Genomic DNA, 14,362 nt, shown 5'->3' with positions numbered 1-14,362 from the left:
TTAACAATGATTTCATTTATATAATCTGGTTTTATTGTACGCTGTTGCGGTAATATATATATATTATATCTTTTGTCAACACTGAGATATGGTTCCACCTATTTCTGTGGGAGTCCTCAATTGAACTAGTATTTCTCTAAGGAATAACCGCCAGATTCTCTGCTCGTATTGTCACCATAGCTTCGTAGTCCCGCATGTCCAGATCATGAAGTGCTTTCTGGACCAGAGTGGCCAGGTGAGGCGGCAGGTCCTTCAGATCCTCCATACGTTCCCGTGCCACTGCACTGGATATCCGCGGTGTGCCGTTGCAGCGGCTGCTCAGCCCGCAATTGCCGGAATCTGTTGTGGCGGATGAAGACTTCTGGAAGTCGTCGGGCTGCACATCTGCCCCGTACACAGACGAATCCACAGACTCGGTTGAAAGCGAGGACATTCCATCGTCGGAGTGCAGAGCCTCAACGGACTTGCGCTTTTTGGAATCATCACGATCCGCTGTAGTGGCGACGCCTTCATTATCTGGTTCAAGGGACGGAGTGCTGCTGATGTCGGCGTCATCAACCATGGCAGAACAATAACCATTGAGAAGCAGCTGGGAGGGCGCATAGCCATATTCCACGTCCTCGTCCTGCTCCTCGGTGTTGTCATCGTTTCCGGAGAGGAGCTGTTGCCACCGCTGCTCCAGCTCCGTCATCTTGCCAGCTAGTATTCTGCGGGAAGTATGTTTTCAATAAAATATGGATGTATTGACTTTGAGATGGATATATGTACTTGTTGGTCTTCTTTTGGTGCGTCAGGGCCAAGTTCTTGTCGTTCAGATTGTCCAGCAGCGCCAGACACAAGGATTTTAGGTCACTTAAGCTCTCTGTTTTCTGAGGCAGATCAATGCCACTCTCGAGGATTGTTTTTACTAGGGTACATTAAATTAGAAAGGAGTGAAAGAGGTGGCTACCACATAGTTACTCACCTTGCCGGGGGCTTAGAATGGTGTCCTCATTTGTGCCGCCCCCGCTGAGTTTTACAATTCCCTTCTTTCTTTTTGCATCCAACATGGTCTGAATGATTTAAGCATTAAATAACTAAATTAAATGGTAAAAAGTATAATATAGTACCTTGTACTTATTGATGCTCTGTTTCGTGAGCTCCAGTTCGCTGTCTTGGATCTTTACACGTTCATGCAGGTACTTGTTCTCCAGCAAAACACCATCAATGTCCAGGAGCTGGAAAATCAATGAGTATCAAGGAAGTACCACATATAATATAATATGTAAACTTACCCTTGGATGCGTCTTCTTGGCCCTGAGGGCCACAAAGAGCTCATGATTAAGGCGATGTGCCTTGCACTTGTAGGCATCCCGCTCAGTGATCAGCTCCTCCTTCTCATCGATCACCGCCTTCAGGTCGAAGGCCAGCTGGGCATTCCGTTTCTTGAGTCCCTCCAAGTGGCAAATGAAGTTGGCCCGCTCCCGACGCCACTGCAGCTCCTCCTTGTTGCGGGCGGCATTCTCGCTGGCCATCGCCTGAACACGCGACTTGTTGCTGGCCTCCGTCTCCCGCAGGAGTTCCATGTCACCATGCAGTTCGTTGAGCCGCTGCCTCAGGGCTTCCACTTCGGTGCTGAGCTTCAGGTTCTGCTCCCGCGTCTCATGGAGCAGGGCTGCCAGGCTGGAGTTCTCGCTGAGGGCTCCGCATCCACCGACAGCCAGAAGTTCACTATTACTCTTCAGCGCGGAGTAGCGCAACTGCAGGGTCTCCGCCACCAGCTTGTACTGGTCCCGTTCCACGCGAAACTGCTCCAGCTCCTGGCGCAGGATCCTCAGTGCCTCCACCTTGCTCTGCAGTTTCCTGTGCACCGCCGAGGTCTGTAAGGGTGGTTCATACAAAACACTTGGCTTGCTTGGTGGGTGGGGGGCGGACTCACCTCTACATTGTACGTGGCCATATGTTGACCGAATCCGTGATGACTAGCCACATCGTCCATGTCCATGCCGAATGCTTAAGTGGGTTTTCCGTATACCGAGCTCTAGATGTTGACATTGACAGTGAATGGAAACTGGGGCTGTCTGGAGTCAGCTGTATCACACTTTCTCGGGCTCCAAGGACCCCATTCTGGCCCAAACACGCAGCTAGAGTGAATCAATTTTACATGCGCCTGCGCGGTGAGCCCCAAATGTAAGCTGCATATGTTTAAAATTCGATTCATATCGATAAGCCTATTTTCTCTGGATTTGAAATAATTATTCTTGGTTACTAATAAATACATATGAAGCTAACCAGATAATACCATTCATTGATAAAAATGTGTCGTATAAATAAAACGGCTTGTTTTAATCTTAACAATTCGCAAAGAGAATTCAATGGGTTTATCCTATTATTTTAACTTATTTACATATAATGTTTATTGGATTATTTGTAGAAATACAATTTTATTGAGAAACAGTTAGGTAAGGATTTTTTGATATAAATGTCAGATTGGAACAAACCCCTTCTGGTTCACAACTGCCCTTTTGGCGCCTTGACATTGCACTTAACACCCTTCTGCGAACGACTTTCACATCGGCAATTGTGGCCGTTTGGAAATCCATTTTCTCCACCAGCTTTAGCATGCATTTTACTAAAGATATATGTACTTAGATTGAAAAGAAAATATCTCATACTTTGCCATAAGAACCTACCTTTGAAGCCCATCTCCTCTTTTAGATCGGAATATAAAGTCTTTCTCTCTGTCAGCTCCTGACCACCTTTCTGCCGTTCAACTTCTTTTGCTGGGCGGCTTCTAGACGTATGGGGCTTCCTTTGGACCTCCACCAGGTCCAGGATGTGTTCTTCCATTGGTGGCACGATGTGAGTCTTGCATTGCGACCAACATGCCTCTCTGATGTTGGTCGCCTTGCAAGTCCTACGAAGATGACACCTTCTTTTACTCGATTTTGGCCTTAGAACGCATTAGTTTAACACCGAGCTAGAAATCCTTCAGATTGCCTTCTTTTTCTTACCTCATTTGTTTGTCTTTGTCTTTGCCTTTAATTTCCAATAATGATTTCATGCTGTGCTCATTGTACGATAGCCCCGCAATCAACCTTCTATTGGTGGCCAGTAGTTCTTTCAATTCCCTTACATGGTTATTAAGCTTTAGAATGTATGCTTCTATTCTGTGCAATACCTTTTCTGCATTATTAAGGAGATCGTTAAAAGATGGATGTGCTGGCGCAGTGGAATTCTCTTTTGACTTCACAATCATGTCGTTGCAGTTCAATGCCAGCCGAAATAAAATTGTACTTGATTATTTTTTAGAATTTGGAATTTTTGGGATAAGACTACTTAAGTAAAAGCTATATACTAGTTATATAGAGGATACTGAAAGTGCACAAACAGTCAAGGAATAAATTAAGTCTTAGGGATAGGTTAAGAACTAAGATTTTCAGCGGGAGCTCATGGCTTTCGCAATGGTGACCATTTTGCGCACCACGTTAGAGTTGGTTCCGTAATAGGGATCCACGTCCTGTTTGCCCATGGTCACGTCGCACTCCATTCGTGTGGTGGTGGGCGCCACATAGTCCTCGCCGGCCGTGTCCTGGGCTGAAGCGTGAAACTCCAGGCAGCGACTGACCGTGAGGATCTCCTCCAGGTTGGACACCTTGATTCCGGCGCCGGGCATAACTATAAAGTCTCTTTGATGTTTGGCTATCAGCTGTGCCAGGCAGTCCACACCATCGGCAGCCGTGGGTCGGAATCCGCTGCTCAGCAGACGTCTGAAGCCTAGTTCCCGCAACAGGTGGACATTTTCGTCCATGGACTTCTGGTCGGTAAGGTCGAAGGCGCGGTGAAAGGTCACTGGCAGACCACCTGACGCCAGCAAAACGTGCCGACACTGATCCACGTTGATGCTGCGATCAGGATTCAGGGAACCGAAAACGAAGCCATCGGCGCCGTTTTCCCGCAACAAGTCCATGTCCGTGAGCAGGGCGCACATCTCCTCGTCGCTGTAAACGAAGTCGGTGCCCCGCCGTGGTCTTAGCATGCAGTAAATGGGCATTGTAAGCGTTTCTTTAAGGGTTTTCAGGGTGCCAATGCTGGGTGTCAGGCCACCTTCTCCCAATGCCGAGCACAGCTCAATCCGTGAAGCTCCGCCAGCCTCGGCGGCAAAAGCAGATCGTATGGAGTCCACGCAGACCTCCAACTTGATATCGTGGCTGGCCATTTCTCTTATCACTGATAAAAGGACAGGTAAACAAAAATAAACGAATTTCTTTCGCTGTTCCGATAGACCGTTGTAAGTCAGCTGTTTCTGCCAGCATCTCCTACAGAAACAATCGATATCTAACCAAGCACGGTAAGTTCATCGATAGAAACCAGTTAGTTTCCAGTGTTGAGTATTTCGACGGCACGAAAAGCAACACTGTGCCTGTGCTGTTGTGAATAATTTTTGTTAATTTTTTAATTTGATTTGCGAGCGTCGTGCGAGCGAAGCGACGGACATTACAAGGAACGGGAATCGCAACTGGGTTCCTGCAGCATGCGCCAGGACACCTAGGCACCAGTAGAGAAGACCAAGCGCACTAGTAGCAATGACAATGGGCGAGCCCACGTCGTCTCTCGTTCTGCCCGTCATACTGCGGCCCATTTTCTCCCAGGTAAGTGAAACGGTCCCAGGTGCTCAGCTCAGCTCCGCTCTGCTCTGTTCCGAACGCGTGAACCCCGAACCGTGCCTCCGAACCCTTCAGTACCGCCAGATCGGGGCCTGTTGCGTAAACCCTTACATGGGGTACTTGGGTTTGTAATTGGCTAACTTTGTGTACGTTTACTCGCAGCTCGAGCGACGCGACGTTGGCGCTGCCCAATCTCTGCGCTCCGCCATTCTCAAGTCGGAGCAGAACAATCCGGGCTTCTGCTATGACCTCGTAGCCACAATTGTGAGGCGGGCCGATCTAAATGTAAACCTAAACGAGGCCGTGCTCCGATTACAGGGCAAAATTACGGAAGCGGACCGTAAGTAGCCACGCCAGCAGCTGCTAAGTTTCTTTGCTTTGCTAACGACGATTCCCCCTTCCACAGTCAATGAATACCGCTTGACACGCACGGAGGAGCCGTTCCAGGAGCTCAACCGTAAATCCGTGGCCCTCAAGGTAATCCTCAGCCGCATACCCGATGAGATAAACGACAGGAAGACTTTCCTGGAGACCATCAAGTGAGTAAAACCTCGAAATCAAGCTAAAACGCAGTATTTGCAAGAGTCTAGCCTTAAACATACAACGTAATTCCAATCCATTTTACAGGGAAATCGCCAGCGCCATAAAGAAACTGCTTGATGTGGTCAACGAGATCGGCTCGTTCATACCTGGCGTAACGGGCAAGCAGGCTGTGGAGCAGCGTAAGAAGGAGTTTGTCAAATATTCCAAGAAGTTCAGCACAACGCTGAAGGAGTACTTCAAAGAAGGACAGTAAGTGTCAAGAATCACCTGCTGTTACTTATTTACTATTAGTGTTATCACACGATACGCTGCGACGCCAAGGCAGCCGGTTTCTTTAATCGGCTCATATCTGGTTTCTTATCGTTTCGGGCCAACCGTATGAATGATGTCATTCCATTGGCATTCCGGGTATTGTTTGGTTTATCACTTTGCGCCGGATATTCTGAGGGGCGGATATTAAGCCAGACCCCCGCCTATTTTAAATTGTAAATGGCTTCGATTAGGTTCGGATGGCTATTACCGTTGACCTTTTGGTATAATTGAGGCCAAATTGCATTACTAATTCAAATTGTTTAAGCAAGGATTTTCTAACCGATTCTCTTTGATTTTTATCTATTTTCAGACCTAATGCAGTATTCATAAGTGCACTTTTTCTAATACGGCAAACGAATCAAATAATGCTGACAGTTAAGAGTAAATGCGAGTAGAGAATTAAATCCTTTAATTATGGCAAATTTTAGTGGCATTTTAATTTTATGTTTAAATAACCATTTAACCACCCGAGCCCAAACCCAAACAAATCAAATAAACTCAAGAGGAACACACACCTAAATACACAATCGCCCGACACAGTCCAAGTTAAATGTTTGAACGCAAATGAAAATCTGTTGTAACTAAATAAATAGGCCTAATTTATATCGTATAAATGTATTACGCGTACTCGGACACTAAATTCTGCGAAGCCTAAGCATTGTAATTAACTAGTGAGCGACTATTTATCGAGACGGACGATGTGTGCGAGAGTTTCTTATTCGTTTACAATTTATTGTAAATAATTCATTATTTTTCTGTTAGAAACAACATCGGCTAGTTTGTTTTTGTTTAGGAGAAGCGCCTACGAATAAATTTAAAATTAGTGAAAAAAAAACAAGAAACAGGAAATGTATGTACTACGGGGAGAAGACAAACAAGAACATGAACGGAACACTTAAATTTTTAACTGTTTTTAATTGTTGGAGTTTGAAATTTAAACACTATACAAAATAATCTTTTACTTAATGATATGTTCTATTTGAAAACTGCGAAAGCGAAAGACATTAGTGGCCGACAGCACTATCAACAGGATAGAGAAATAAATTATTTTAATTAATAAAATGTTATATGAAAATCGAACACTAAGCAAAAGTAAAAGAACGGCAACAAACTCATAATGTAGACATAGCGAAAAGAAAACGACAAATAAATGTATTTATATTCCAAAATTGTAAATGTTGTTTTATATCTAATAATTGATTATTACAATTTAAACTTCAAAAATCACAGTTTGGTAATTAGAAATCCGAATCCCAGATTTCTACGCTAACAGTGGACAGCGCTGTTAACGGATAACAGCGAGAAGTAATAGTAAACCCCAAATAACAGGCCCTGGGCAGAAAGTCACCCACTTGCAACCCCAATGGAGTCCGAGAGCGGGAGAAAATTGCCCGTTTTTCAGTGTCATTTGGCTGAAAAATCGATTCCCCGCACACTGGATGGTGGGCACTGGGTACTGAGTACTGGGTTCTGGGTTCTCTGGGCCACTCTGCTCTGGCACACTGAGCACCGAGCTGGCAGTTGGGTAGAAATCAGAGTACAAGCCAGCAGCGCGACCGAGATGACCCACTTTTCGGTATTCGCACTGAGACCCAACTGCTACTACCCACTGAAAGTGGACAACTAGGCGGAGTTTTTTTCTATATAGTAGCAGTGAAGTGATCGCGTTTTTCGGATATATTATGTACAGCCTACGTAGCCTAGTGTAAACTATATGCATTTATGTGAATTTCCCAGCGCAAACGTGGAAGAGGAAAACTGGCGACCTGAAAAAGCAGCAGCAGCAGCAGCAAGCAAGAAGCAGAAGCACAAGCAGCAAAAAAGGTTCGCAACCCGTTTTAAGAAAAGCCCCAAATAAAAAATATTACAAAAAGTTAAACCAAAAATAAGAATAAAATCCAGTGCTTCCGAAACCCAAATCCGCATTTTAAGCAAAAAGTGCCAAAATCGCGTGGTTAATACTTATTTTGCGCAAGCTGAAAAAAAGAGCTGTTATGCGAGCGAGCGAGCTCACGAAAAATTTCGCTGTACACCAAATGTTTCCCCAACAGCACCGCTGCTGCGTGAAAATTCCATTTTCTCGCCAATAACGGAAAAAAGCTCGCCGCGAGTGCAGTTAAAAAATCCAGTGAAAGATATAATGGTTCCGGGAAAATGGTGGGCCAGTGAAAAGTAAAAGTGTAAGCATATCGATAAAGGAAGAAAAACGAAAAAGAGCAGTCAACGTAAAACTACACTCTCCCACACTAACACACTCTCCCATACATACATATATCCACACATATACATACATATACAAACTCGCCCACTTGCTGATGCATATACAATATGCAAATGCGGGTAATCACTGTAAAACCAAGGCAGGCAAAATGGTGAATGAAACCGAAATTATAGAAAAATGCCTAAATAAAATCGGAGAAATTGGCTAGGAGGAGAGTTCGGCTACATTTTGGCATAAAAAAGCGCGCACCCACACACACTCACGCATACACCCGCAACACACATACAGAGAAACCGAAACTGAAAGAGCGAGAGGCACGTAAGTAAAGTAGATGTAAATGGACAACGAAACTGGAGCAGCACCAATACCACTGCAAGTGCCACAACGCAAGGCAGGAGCAGCATGTGTGTGTCTGTGTGTGTGTGCTCGAGCGTTTCATATTCATAAGCTTCCAGCAGCAGTAGCAGCAGCAGAAAAGTCCCACTTTTTGGGTTCGCACTCTGGGGGCGGTTTTCACTTCACACTTGGCCCACAGCCTGCGCAACAACAATGTTAAAGTTGTTTGCTGCTGCGTGCGTAACACACATTCTACATACACACCCCCCGCACACACGCATGCACGTACATATGTACACAAAAGGTATCTACAGCGTGCATGCGGTTACCGTTACCTTCCCTGGAGCGAAGTTTTACTACCCGTAACAGCACTTCCCGCCGATTGAATGCTTTCACGCATTTCGTATATATTTATAGCCCACTGTACTCAGTGTGCACTGCAACGATCGACAGTCATGCGTCGATAGCCTGGCACACGGTGCGGATACTTAATACAATATTTTTGCAACAAAGACGTACTTCCCATGAAGTGAATAGCTGCATAGCTTCGTACAGTAATTACTAGAAGAATACATTTAAACTTAGCTTGTTTCTTGCTGTTAATGAATTCAAGCCAGCTAGTTTAATATCAGGTTGCAGGTTGCACATCTATTTTATACTTTAATAAAAAATGAAAGGCTTCAATGTGCAACTATTTAGTCGAAGTTTCTTATAAGCCAATAGATGATCCCCTGTGTTGTAAAATATGAAGAGTTTTTTGGAAAAGAAAAGCCATTATAATTTTATTGGATTTTTCGAGCAGGATTAATCGCTGAATTTGGCCAATTTTGACAGATGGCAATCATTCAATAATTTATATGCTGGGCTGCCAGCCAAACTGCGGCCATGAGATGTCCACAGGCGGGGATCCCCCAGCTCCTCCTGCCTCTTGGCACTTTCCACTTCCCATTTCCCATTTCCCGGTTTAGTTTCCCACCCCATAACTGTGCTATGGTTTTTTCTATAGTATTTCTGCGCCAGAAGCGACGAAATTCGTGCGACTGTGTGTGTGTGCCTGTGTGTGAGCAGCTTGTTATAAATAGGCAAGATAGTTTTTGTGCTCGTGTTCTGGTTCGCTTTTTTCCTTGGCTCTGCGATTGAGGTCATGCCAGCAGCAGGATAATGAACTTTTCCCAACATCTTCAACGTAATTGTAATTGTAATTGCTCGACTTTAAAAAGTTTCTGCTCGCAGTGTTATTTTTAGTACCTGCCACTCGTCATAGGCTCGAGTACTTTGTCGACTATTTATGCATGTAATTGTCGGCAATGGTGGCAATGGCTGTTGGCCCCCGGCCTTCCTCAGCTTTAATTGCAGCAATTAGAAGCACTTGATTGTTATGGCCCAAGTGTGTGAGCATTCAATTAATTGAACGACAGCTCATTAAGGCATCGAAGAGCAGGCCAGGGTGCTTTAAAACTTGCACCGATCTTTGCTTGAGAATAAATATTAGCTTTGTATGGCAAATTTTTGCCCTTTTCGTGAGTTTGTCAAGACAACCGACTTCAGATGCTAATTAATTGCCTTTCTTTGCAAACTTGTCTGTCAGCACACAAGGTGGAAATTGCCATTTTGCAGTTGCAACTTTTCTTCTCCGCCTTTTTTCCTGGTTTCATTTCATTCACTTCATTTTAAAGTAAATCAAAGTTGCAGCGCGCCAACAACTGAAAATGCAACAAAGTTTTTAAATTAGTTTGCCGAAGTTTGCGGCCAACAAAGTTGGCAGGAATTTCTCGTCTTTTTCTGTGGCTTTTTGCAAACCACGAAAAGTCAACGAATATTGTTTTAATTACGACTTTTTGCATATTTCACTTGTCGCTGTACATTTGTGAATGAAATAGCACATACGCCACGTTGTGCGGAAATAAAGATACTGAGATGGCGAGCCTTACCTTCTCGTTCCCAGGCTTCTCCCTGTTAGATAATGTAGCTCGGTTCCGAGTGAATGGGAATTTTCCATTTAATTTACTCCGATGGCCACAACGACTTTGGCCAGAATGTGGGTTAATAGAGTGTAAAGCATCGCCAGGCCGCAACCCAGTTTCTGCTGGTTTGCTGGGTTCCATCGCCACTCCTGAGAGGCTGCCTGATGCGCAGTCTAAAGCTCCAGCTAATCTGCACTTTAAGAACTCATTAAAATTTCAAGCCTCCTCTCAGCACCGCCAGACATCGATGCCTTCTCCTTCTTGAGGCCAGAGGTTAAATGTTTTATTGTTAACTAGATCGCTGGTTTACTTACAGCACTTTAACCAAATAATGGCCAAGGATTTCAGTTTAAATTTAATTATTTACCACTCATTGGAAAAGCTTATTCACTCGAAGGCTCAGCCTCATTTGATTAATAATAAAGCTCATTTAGATGATTTTTTCGCATTAGCTTGACAAGCTTAAAGTGACATACATTTCGGCTTATTAATGGCTTGATGGAATGGACCTTAAACCAAGGATAATTAATTCATGATGCTTTCAATTTTGCACTGTGTTTGGGAGGCTGGCAAACAACTCGCCTGTGACGTAGGCGCCTACTGCAGTGTGTGTGCGTACGTGTGGGAGTGTGTGTGGGTGTGGGTGTGTGGAGATAAATGGTGCCAAGCACTGCTCAAGTCCCCGAAAGTGTGCGGCAAACGGTGGGGTGCTTAAAATAGTCACCGACAGGCACAGACAGACACTATCGCTGGGTGCCCAGCGGAGGGTTAAGGCAGGACGAGGGGTATGCTGGTGGAGGGGTGGGAGGAGTAGGAGGAGTAGGAGGAGTAGGAGGAGACGAAAGTGGCTAGGGCTGATGTTGTGTTTGAAGACAAACAAGGAAATGACAGCGGCCGGATAGCAATCTGAGAATACTGCCGGACAAAGGACACGCCAAATATATAAGATAATAACTGAAAAAAATACTCTTTCTGTTACATTAAAGGAAACAATGGGCTATCATGTAATACAATTTGGGATCAGCTGAATAAACTTATAAAAATATCTTCATTTAAGAACTAAGGAACAGGACCTTTAACTTTTAATGTTTCAATTCATTGCATACTTCTAGGCACCGCAGTAAGACAGTATCTTTATTCTTTCCGGTATAAAGAAACTTCGGTTCTATGAGCAATATTTTTAAAAGTTATGTTGATTTTCGTAGGACATTGTATTTCTAGGGAAATCCTTAAGGTTTTCTAAAAAATTCCGTTTCTTTCCGTGTGCTTTTACAACTTACATCAACAAAGGCCTCTCGGCCACATCGACTTCAATGGCGAAATGCTTGCAATGCGCTTCATCATAATTAAAAAATCCTGCGGCCCACATGCACACCCACACCAGCGCAAATACACCCACACACGCACAAGGCAAACATGGCCACACTGGCTGATAGTGTGAAATGTTAACGCTTAACATAGTGGCATAACGGTAACAGCTCTGTTAACAGTACATATCCTATGCACATGCGCGAACTCGTTCTCTCTCCAAAGGGACATTTTCTCACTGGCTCACTCGCAACCTATGTAGCTGACCTCCTCGCACGGTTACACTCGACTATCTCGTTTACACTTCCGAAAATTAGAGTATAACCATTAACAGCGGCAAACAGTAACAGTAACAGTAGTAGGGCAAATGTGTTTCTACTTGTTGTTGTTGTTCTTGCAGTTGTAACACTCACACACACAGCCATACAGGCACACACACACACGCGCGCACGCACTATGCATAACAGCAACTAGTGGCTGCGCTTCTCCCATCGCTTTTCCCAGTTCGCATTTTCCATTTCCATTTCCCTCTCACATTCACATTCAAGTCGCGCTACACTGCAGTTGTGTCAGTGAGTACTTAATATTTATGGTGTACGGTGCATAGTGTATAGTTGAAGTGGAATGACAGGACATCAAGTCGCTGTGATTGTCAGTTAATGAGATAATTACTGCGATTGCGGGTCACCTGGAATACGTAATTGAGCCCCCTCATTTTACTTTGTTAGCCTTTGCGGAACAAGTTGTTATCCGATTTTAATGGCTTCAATTTAAGCCAAGTTGTGCAAATGTTTCTACTCGTCACTGAATGCGGGCACCTTTCAAAGAAGACATCTTGAAAAGAAATCTAATCAATCAGTAATTAGGAATCATAGAGCAATATGCTTTGCAGTAACGGGTTATTTTAAATTGTAGTTCTCTAAGGTTAAAAGGGCTCCAAAAACCCGTAGATGGATCGATTCCTGTAGAAGCACTAAAGGTATCACCTGAATCCCAGCAACACGGTGTTCATCCACCTATAGAAGTTGCCATTAAAATGCCGTTGTGGGCAGTGCTTGAAACCGGAAGGGCGTTTCGCAAATGCCAAAGACTTCCGTTCGGTTCCGGCTAAATGCTGTCATGCAACCGCCCACAAGGGCGGGGCGCCACCAACACGAATGCCGAAAGCAAGAGCATCCACAACAACGCATCAAAGGCGAGAGGCAGCATCATCGCCAGCCGCATCATCCCCATCATCCACATCATCATCATCATTGGCACTGGATAAACGCTGTCATAGCTTTTAAATGTCAGGCATCCGAGCCATCGGTATCGGTCCACATAAACAGTGGCATTGACAGCCCACCGAGTGGGTGGTGCAGTAGGTGGTGGAGTGAGTGGTGCAGGAGGTGGTGCGTGGGTGGTGCACTGGTGGTCCACTGGCTTCCGATGGATGCGAGCTTTGATGTATTAAATACAATTTATCGATGCAGCGCAGCTTCGGTAAATGGATTTCAATTTTGTATATCCTGCATCAAATGATTGCATTAAGGTTTCGGTTATGGAAGAGCTCCAAATGCCAAACGGCCGACTTCCCTTAGCACTTTCTCAAGTGAATCGAGCCGAGCCTGAATACTGTATCCAGTCTTGCCGCCGTCTAGACAAACTGGCGCCTTCCATTGTGGAATGTGGTGGCGTATGAGTAATGCAACTTCTCGGTGGCGTATGCGTAATGTTAGCATTGGCTCAGTTCGAATTGGAGTGCCTGCTCAACAGCTAGGGAAAAACATTATTAAACATTTCTAAGGCGAATTAAATTGGAAATCATTTTAATTAAGCCTCTGGCATAACGATAAGCGTAAACCATAAACGACAGCTTGTTTTGCAAATTACAATATAGAGATAAGCGTTTCAATGAGCTGAGCCAAACAATATAAGATTTTGTAGGCTGTGCGTGGACAATAAATACGGTCAGGCAGGCAATTAACCCAAAGTTCAAAGTTCGCCACACTCCGCACTCCACAAACACACACACGCACACACATTGACCCCCAAGGACACGTGCGTGCCAGGCAGCTGACCTATTTCCACGCTTGCCAGGCAAAAGGCACCAGCAATAAGGCGCATGAATAAATAAGGGATAATAGGAGCAGCAACTAGTTATAGCAGCCAAGTCCTGCAGTCTTCGCCCAGCGGCAGCTCGTCCATTCGTCCTGCTGCAGATGCACTGACCCCGTTCTCATGTGCGATTATCGCTTCTATTGCTTCCATTGCAGTCGTCCGAGGGGCAGCCACAGCATGCCGTACGAGTCGATGCACCACCATCAGTCGGCGGCCGCTGCCGTGGCCGCTGGCACCACCCCCAACGGAATGCTGGACGCCCTCAGCCTGCAGCTGCGCGATGCCGAGATGCGGCGCACGGAGATCGAGCGGGCGCATCAGGTGAGTGTCCTTCCAGGTGTCATGAACTCATGCTCATAGTAGAATTATACCTAAAAAAGTTTAGTATGTGAACTAATTATTATCTTCATGCGGAGATCTTCATAGTTCGTTCTTATTAAACACAATTGTAGACTGGTTGAGCGTATAGGACATTTCGTTTATCCTTATCTTGTACATTCTATCTTAGGAAACCCTGGCACAAATACGCAATCTGAGCGGCAGCGCACGTCCCGATGCCGAGGCGGTGGAGAACCTGCAGTCGAGAGCCCGGGAACTGGAGAAGAAGGTGACTATATGCCCCAAGTACCCCAAAATACCTCCATAATTACCTCGCATGTCGTACAAATCCGTAGGTTGCGCTGGAGAATGTCCGCTGCGAGGAGCTGCAAATCGAACTGACCTCGGCTCTGAAGGCCAAACAGGCATCCCGCTCGGCCTGCTCCGGAATGGGAATGAGCGTGTCCTCCGGTGGCGGCGCAACCATTCCTACATCGGCCAGCAGCTCCACCGTCACTTGGGCACCGACAATCAGCCACCAGGACCAAGGAACCGAGATCGATATCATAATGGCAAAGATTGAGCAGGTATTGAAATATAGCCAATCGGCCAAG

General features: G+C 45.2%; 4 protein-coding genes across 12 annotated transcripts in view; 2 read left to right on the top strand and 2 right to left on the bottom strand.

Moving 5' to 3' along the window:
• Positions 1 to 20: 20 nt before the first annotated feature.
• LOC122619329 (coiled-coil domain-containing protein 149) lies at positions 21 to 2,166 on the bottom strand. Its single transcript, XM_043796190.1, has 6 exons — positions 1,919 to 2,166; positions 1,275 to 1,859; positions 1,110 to 1,217; positions 965 to 1,052; positions 769 to 907; positions 21 to 707 (listed from the first exon to the last, which is right to left on the bottom strand). Exons 1-6 carry the CDS (start codon positions 1,982 to 1,984, stop codon positions 137 to 139), a joined length of 1,557 nt encoding a protein of 518 aa, XP_043652125.1. The 5' UTR covers positions 1,985 to 2,166; the 3' UTR covers positions 21 to 136.
• A 212-nt stretch (positions 2,167 to 2,378) lies between these two features.
• On the bottom strand, positions 2,379 to 4,230 carry LOC122619488 (copper homeostasis protein cutC homolog). 3 transcript variants are annotated; one of them, XM_043796462.1, is made up of 4 exons: positions 3,161 to 4,230; positions 2,994 to 3,110; positions 2,673 to 2,932; positions 2,379 to 2,611 (listed from the first exon to the last, which is right to left on the bottom strand). In XM_043796462.1, the coding sequence occupies exon 1, from the start codon at positions 4,196 to 4,198 to the stop codon at positions 3,419 to 3,421; it is 780 nt and encodes a 259-aa protein (XP_043652397.1). In that variant the 5' UTR covers positions 4,199 to 4,230; the 3' UTR covers positions 2,379 to 2,611; positions 2,673 to 2,932; positions 2,994 to 3,110; positions 3,161 to 3,418. The 3 variants fall into 3 exon arrangements, with proteins under 3 accessions (XP_043652397.1, XP_043652399.1, XP_043652396.1); XM_043796464.1 differs by having other exon boundaries at positions 2,994 to 3,099; XM_043796461.1 differs by having other exon boundaries at positions 2,994 to 4,230.
• Positions 4,231 to 4,378: 148 nt separating this feature from the next.
• Positions 4,379 to 6,670, top strand: LOC122619489 (programmed cell death protein 10). Its single transcript, XM_043796465.1, has 5 exons — positions 4,379 to 4,631; positions 4,809 to 4,986; positions 5,053 to 5,185; positions 5,274 to 5,438; positions 5,812 to 6,670. The coding sequence occupies exons 1-5, from the start codon at positions 4,566 to 4,568 to the stop codon at positions 5,894 to 5,896; spliced, it is 627 nt and encodes a 208-aa protein (XP_043652400.1). The 5' UTR covers positions 4,379 to 4,565; the 3' UTR covers positions 5,897 to 6,670.
• An 876-nt stretch (positions 6,671 to 7,546) lies between these two features.
• LOC122622657 (peripheral-type benzodiazepine receptor-associated protein 1) overlaps positions 7,547 to 14,362 on the top strand; it is a 28,422-nt gene continuing 21,606 nt past the window's right edge. For all 7 annotated transcript variants that reach the window (XM_043801275.1, XM_043801276.1, XM_043801274.1 and 4 more), the window contains exons 1-4: positions 7,547 to 7,681; positions 13,586 to 13,751; positions 13,939 to 14,037; positions 14,105 to 14,335. In XM_043801275.1, the coding sequence (XP_043657210.1) occupies positions 13,608 to 13,751; positions 13,939 to 14,037; positions 14,105 to 14,335 (474 nt within the window). In that variant the 5' untranslated portion in view covers positions 7,547 to 7,681; positions 13,586 to 13,607. The remainder of the gene's footprint in view (positions 7,682 to 13,585; positions 13,752 to 13,938; positions 14,038 to 14,104; positions 14,336 to 14,362) is intronic.

Source organism: Drosophila teissieri, chromosome 3R (assembly GCF_016746235.2).
Source record: "Drosophila teissieri strain GT53w chromosome 3R, Prin_Dtei_1.1, whole genome shotgun sequence".
In the NCBI taxonomy this organism is placed as follows: Eukaryota; Metazoa; Arthropoda; class Insecta; order Diptera; family Drosophilidae; genus Drosophila; species Drosophila teissieri.
Note: the sequence above shows the minus strand (reverse complement) of the source record. Positions and strands in the feature narration are given on the sequence as shown.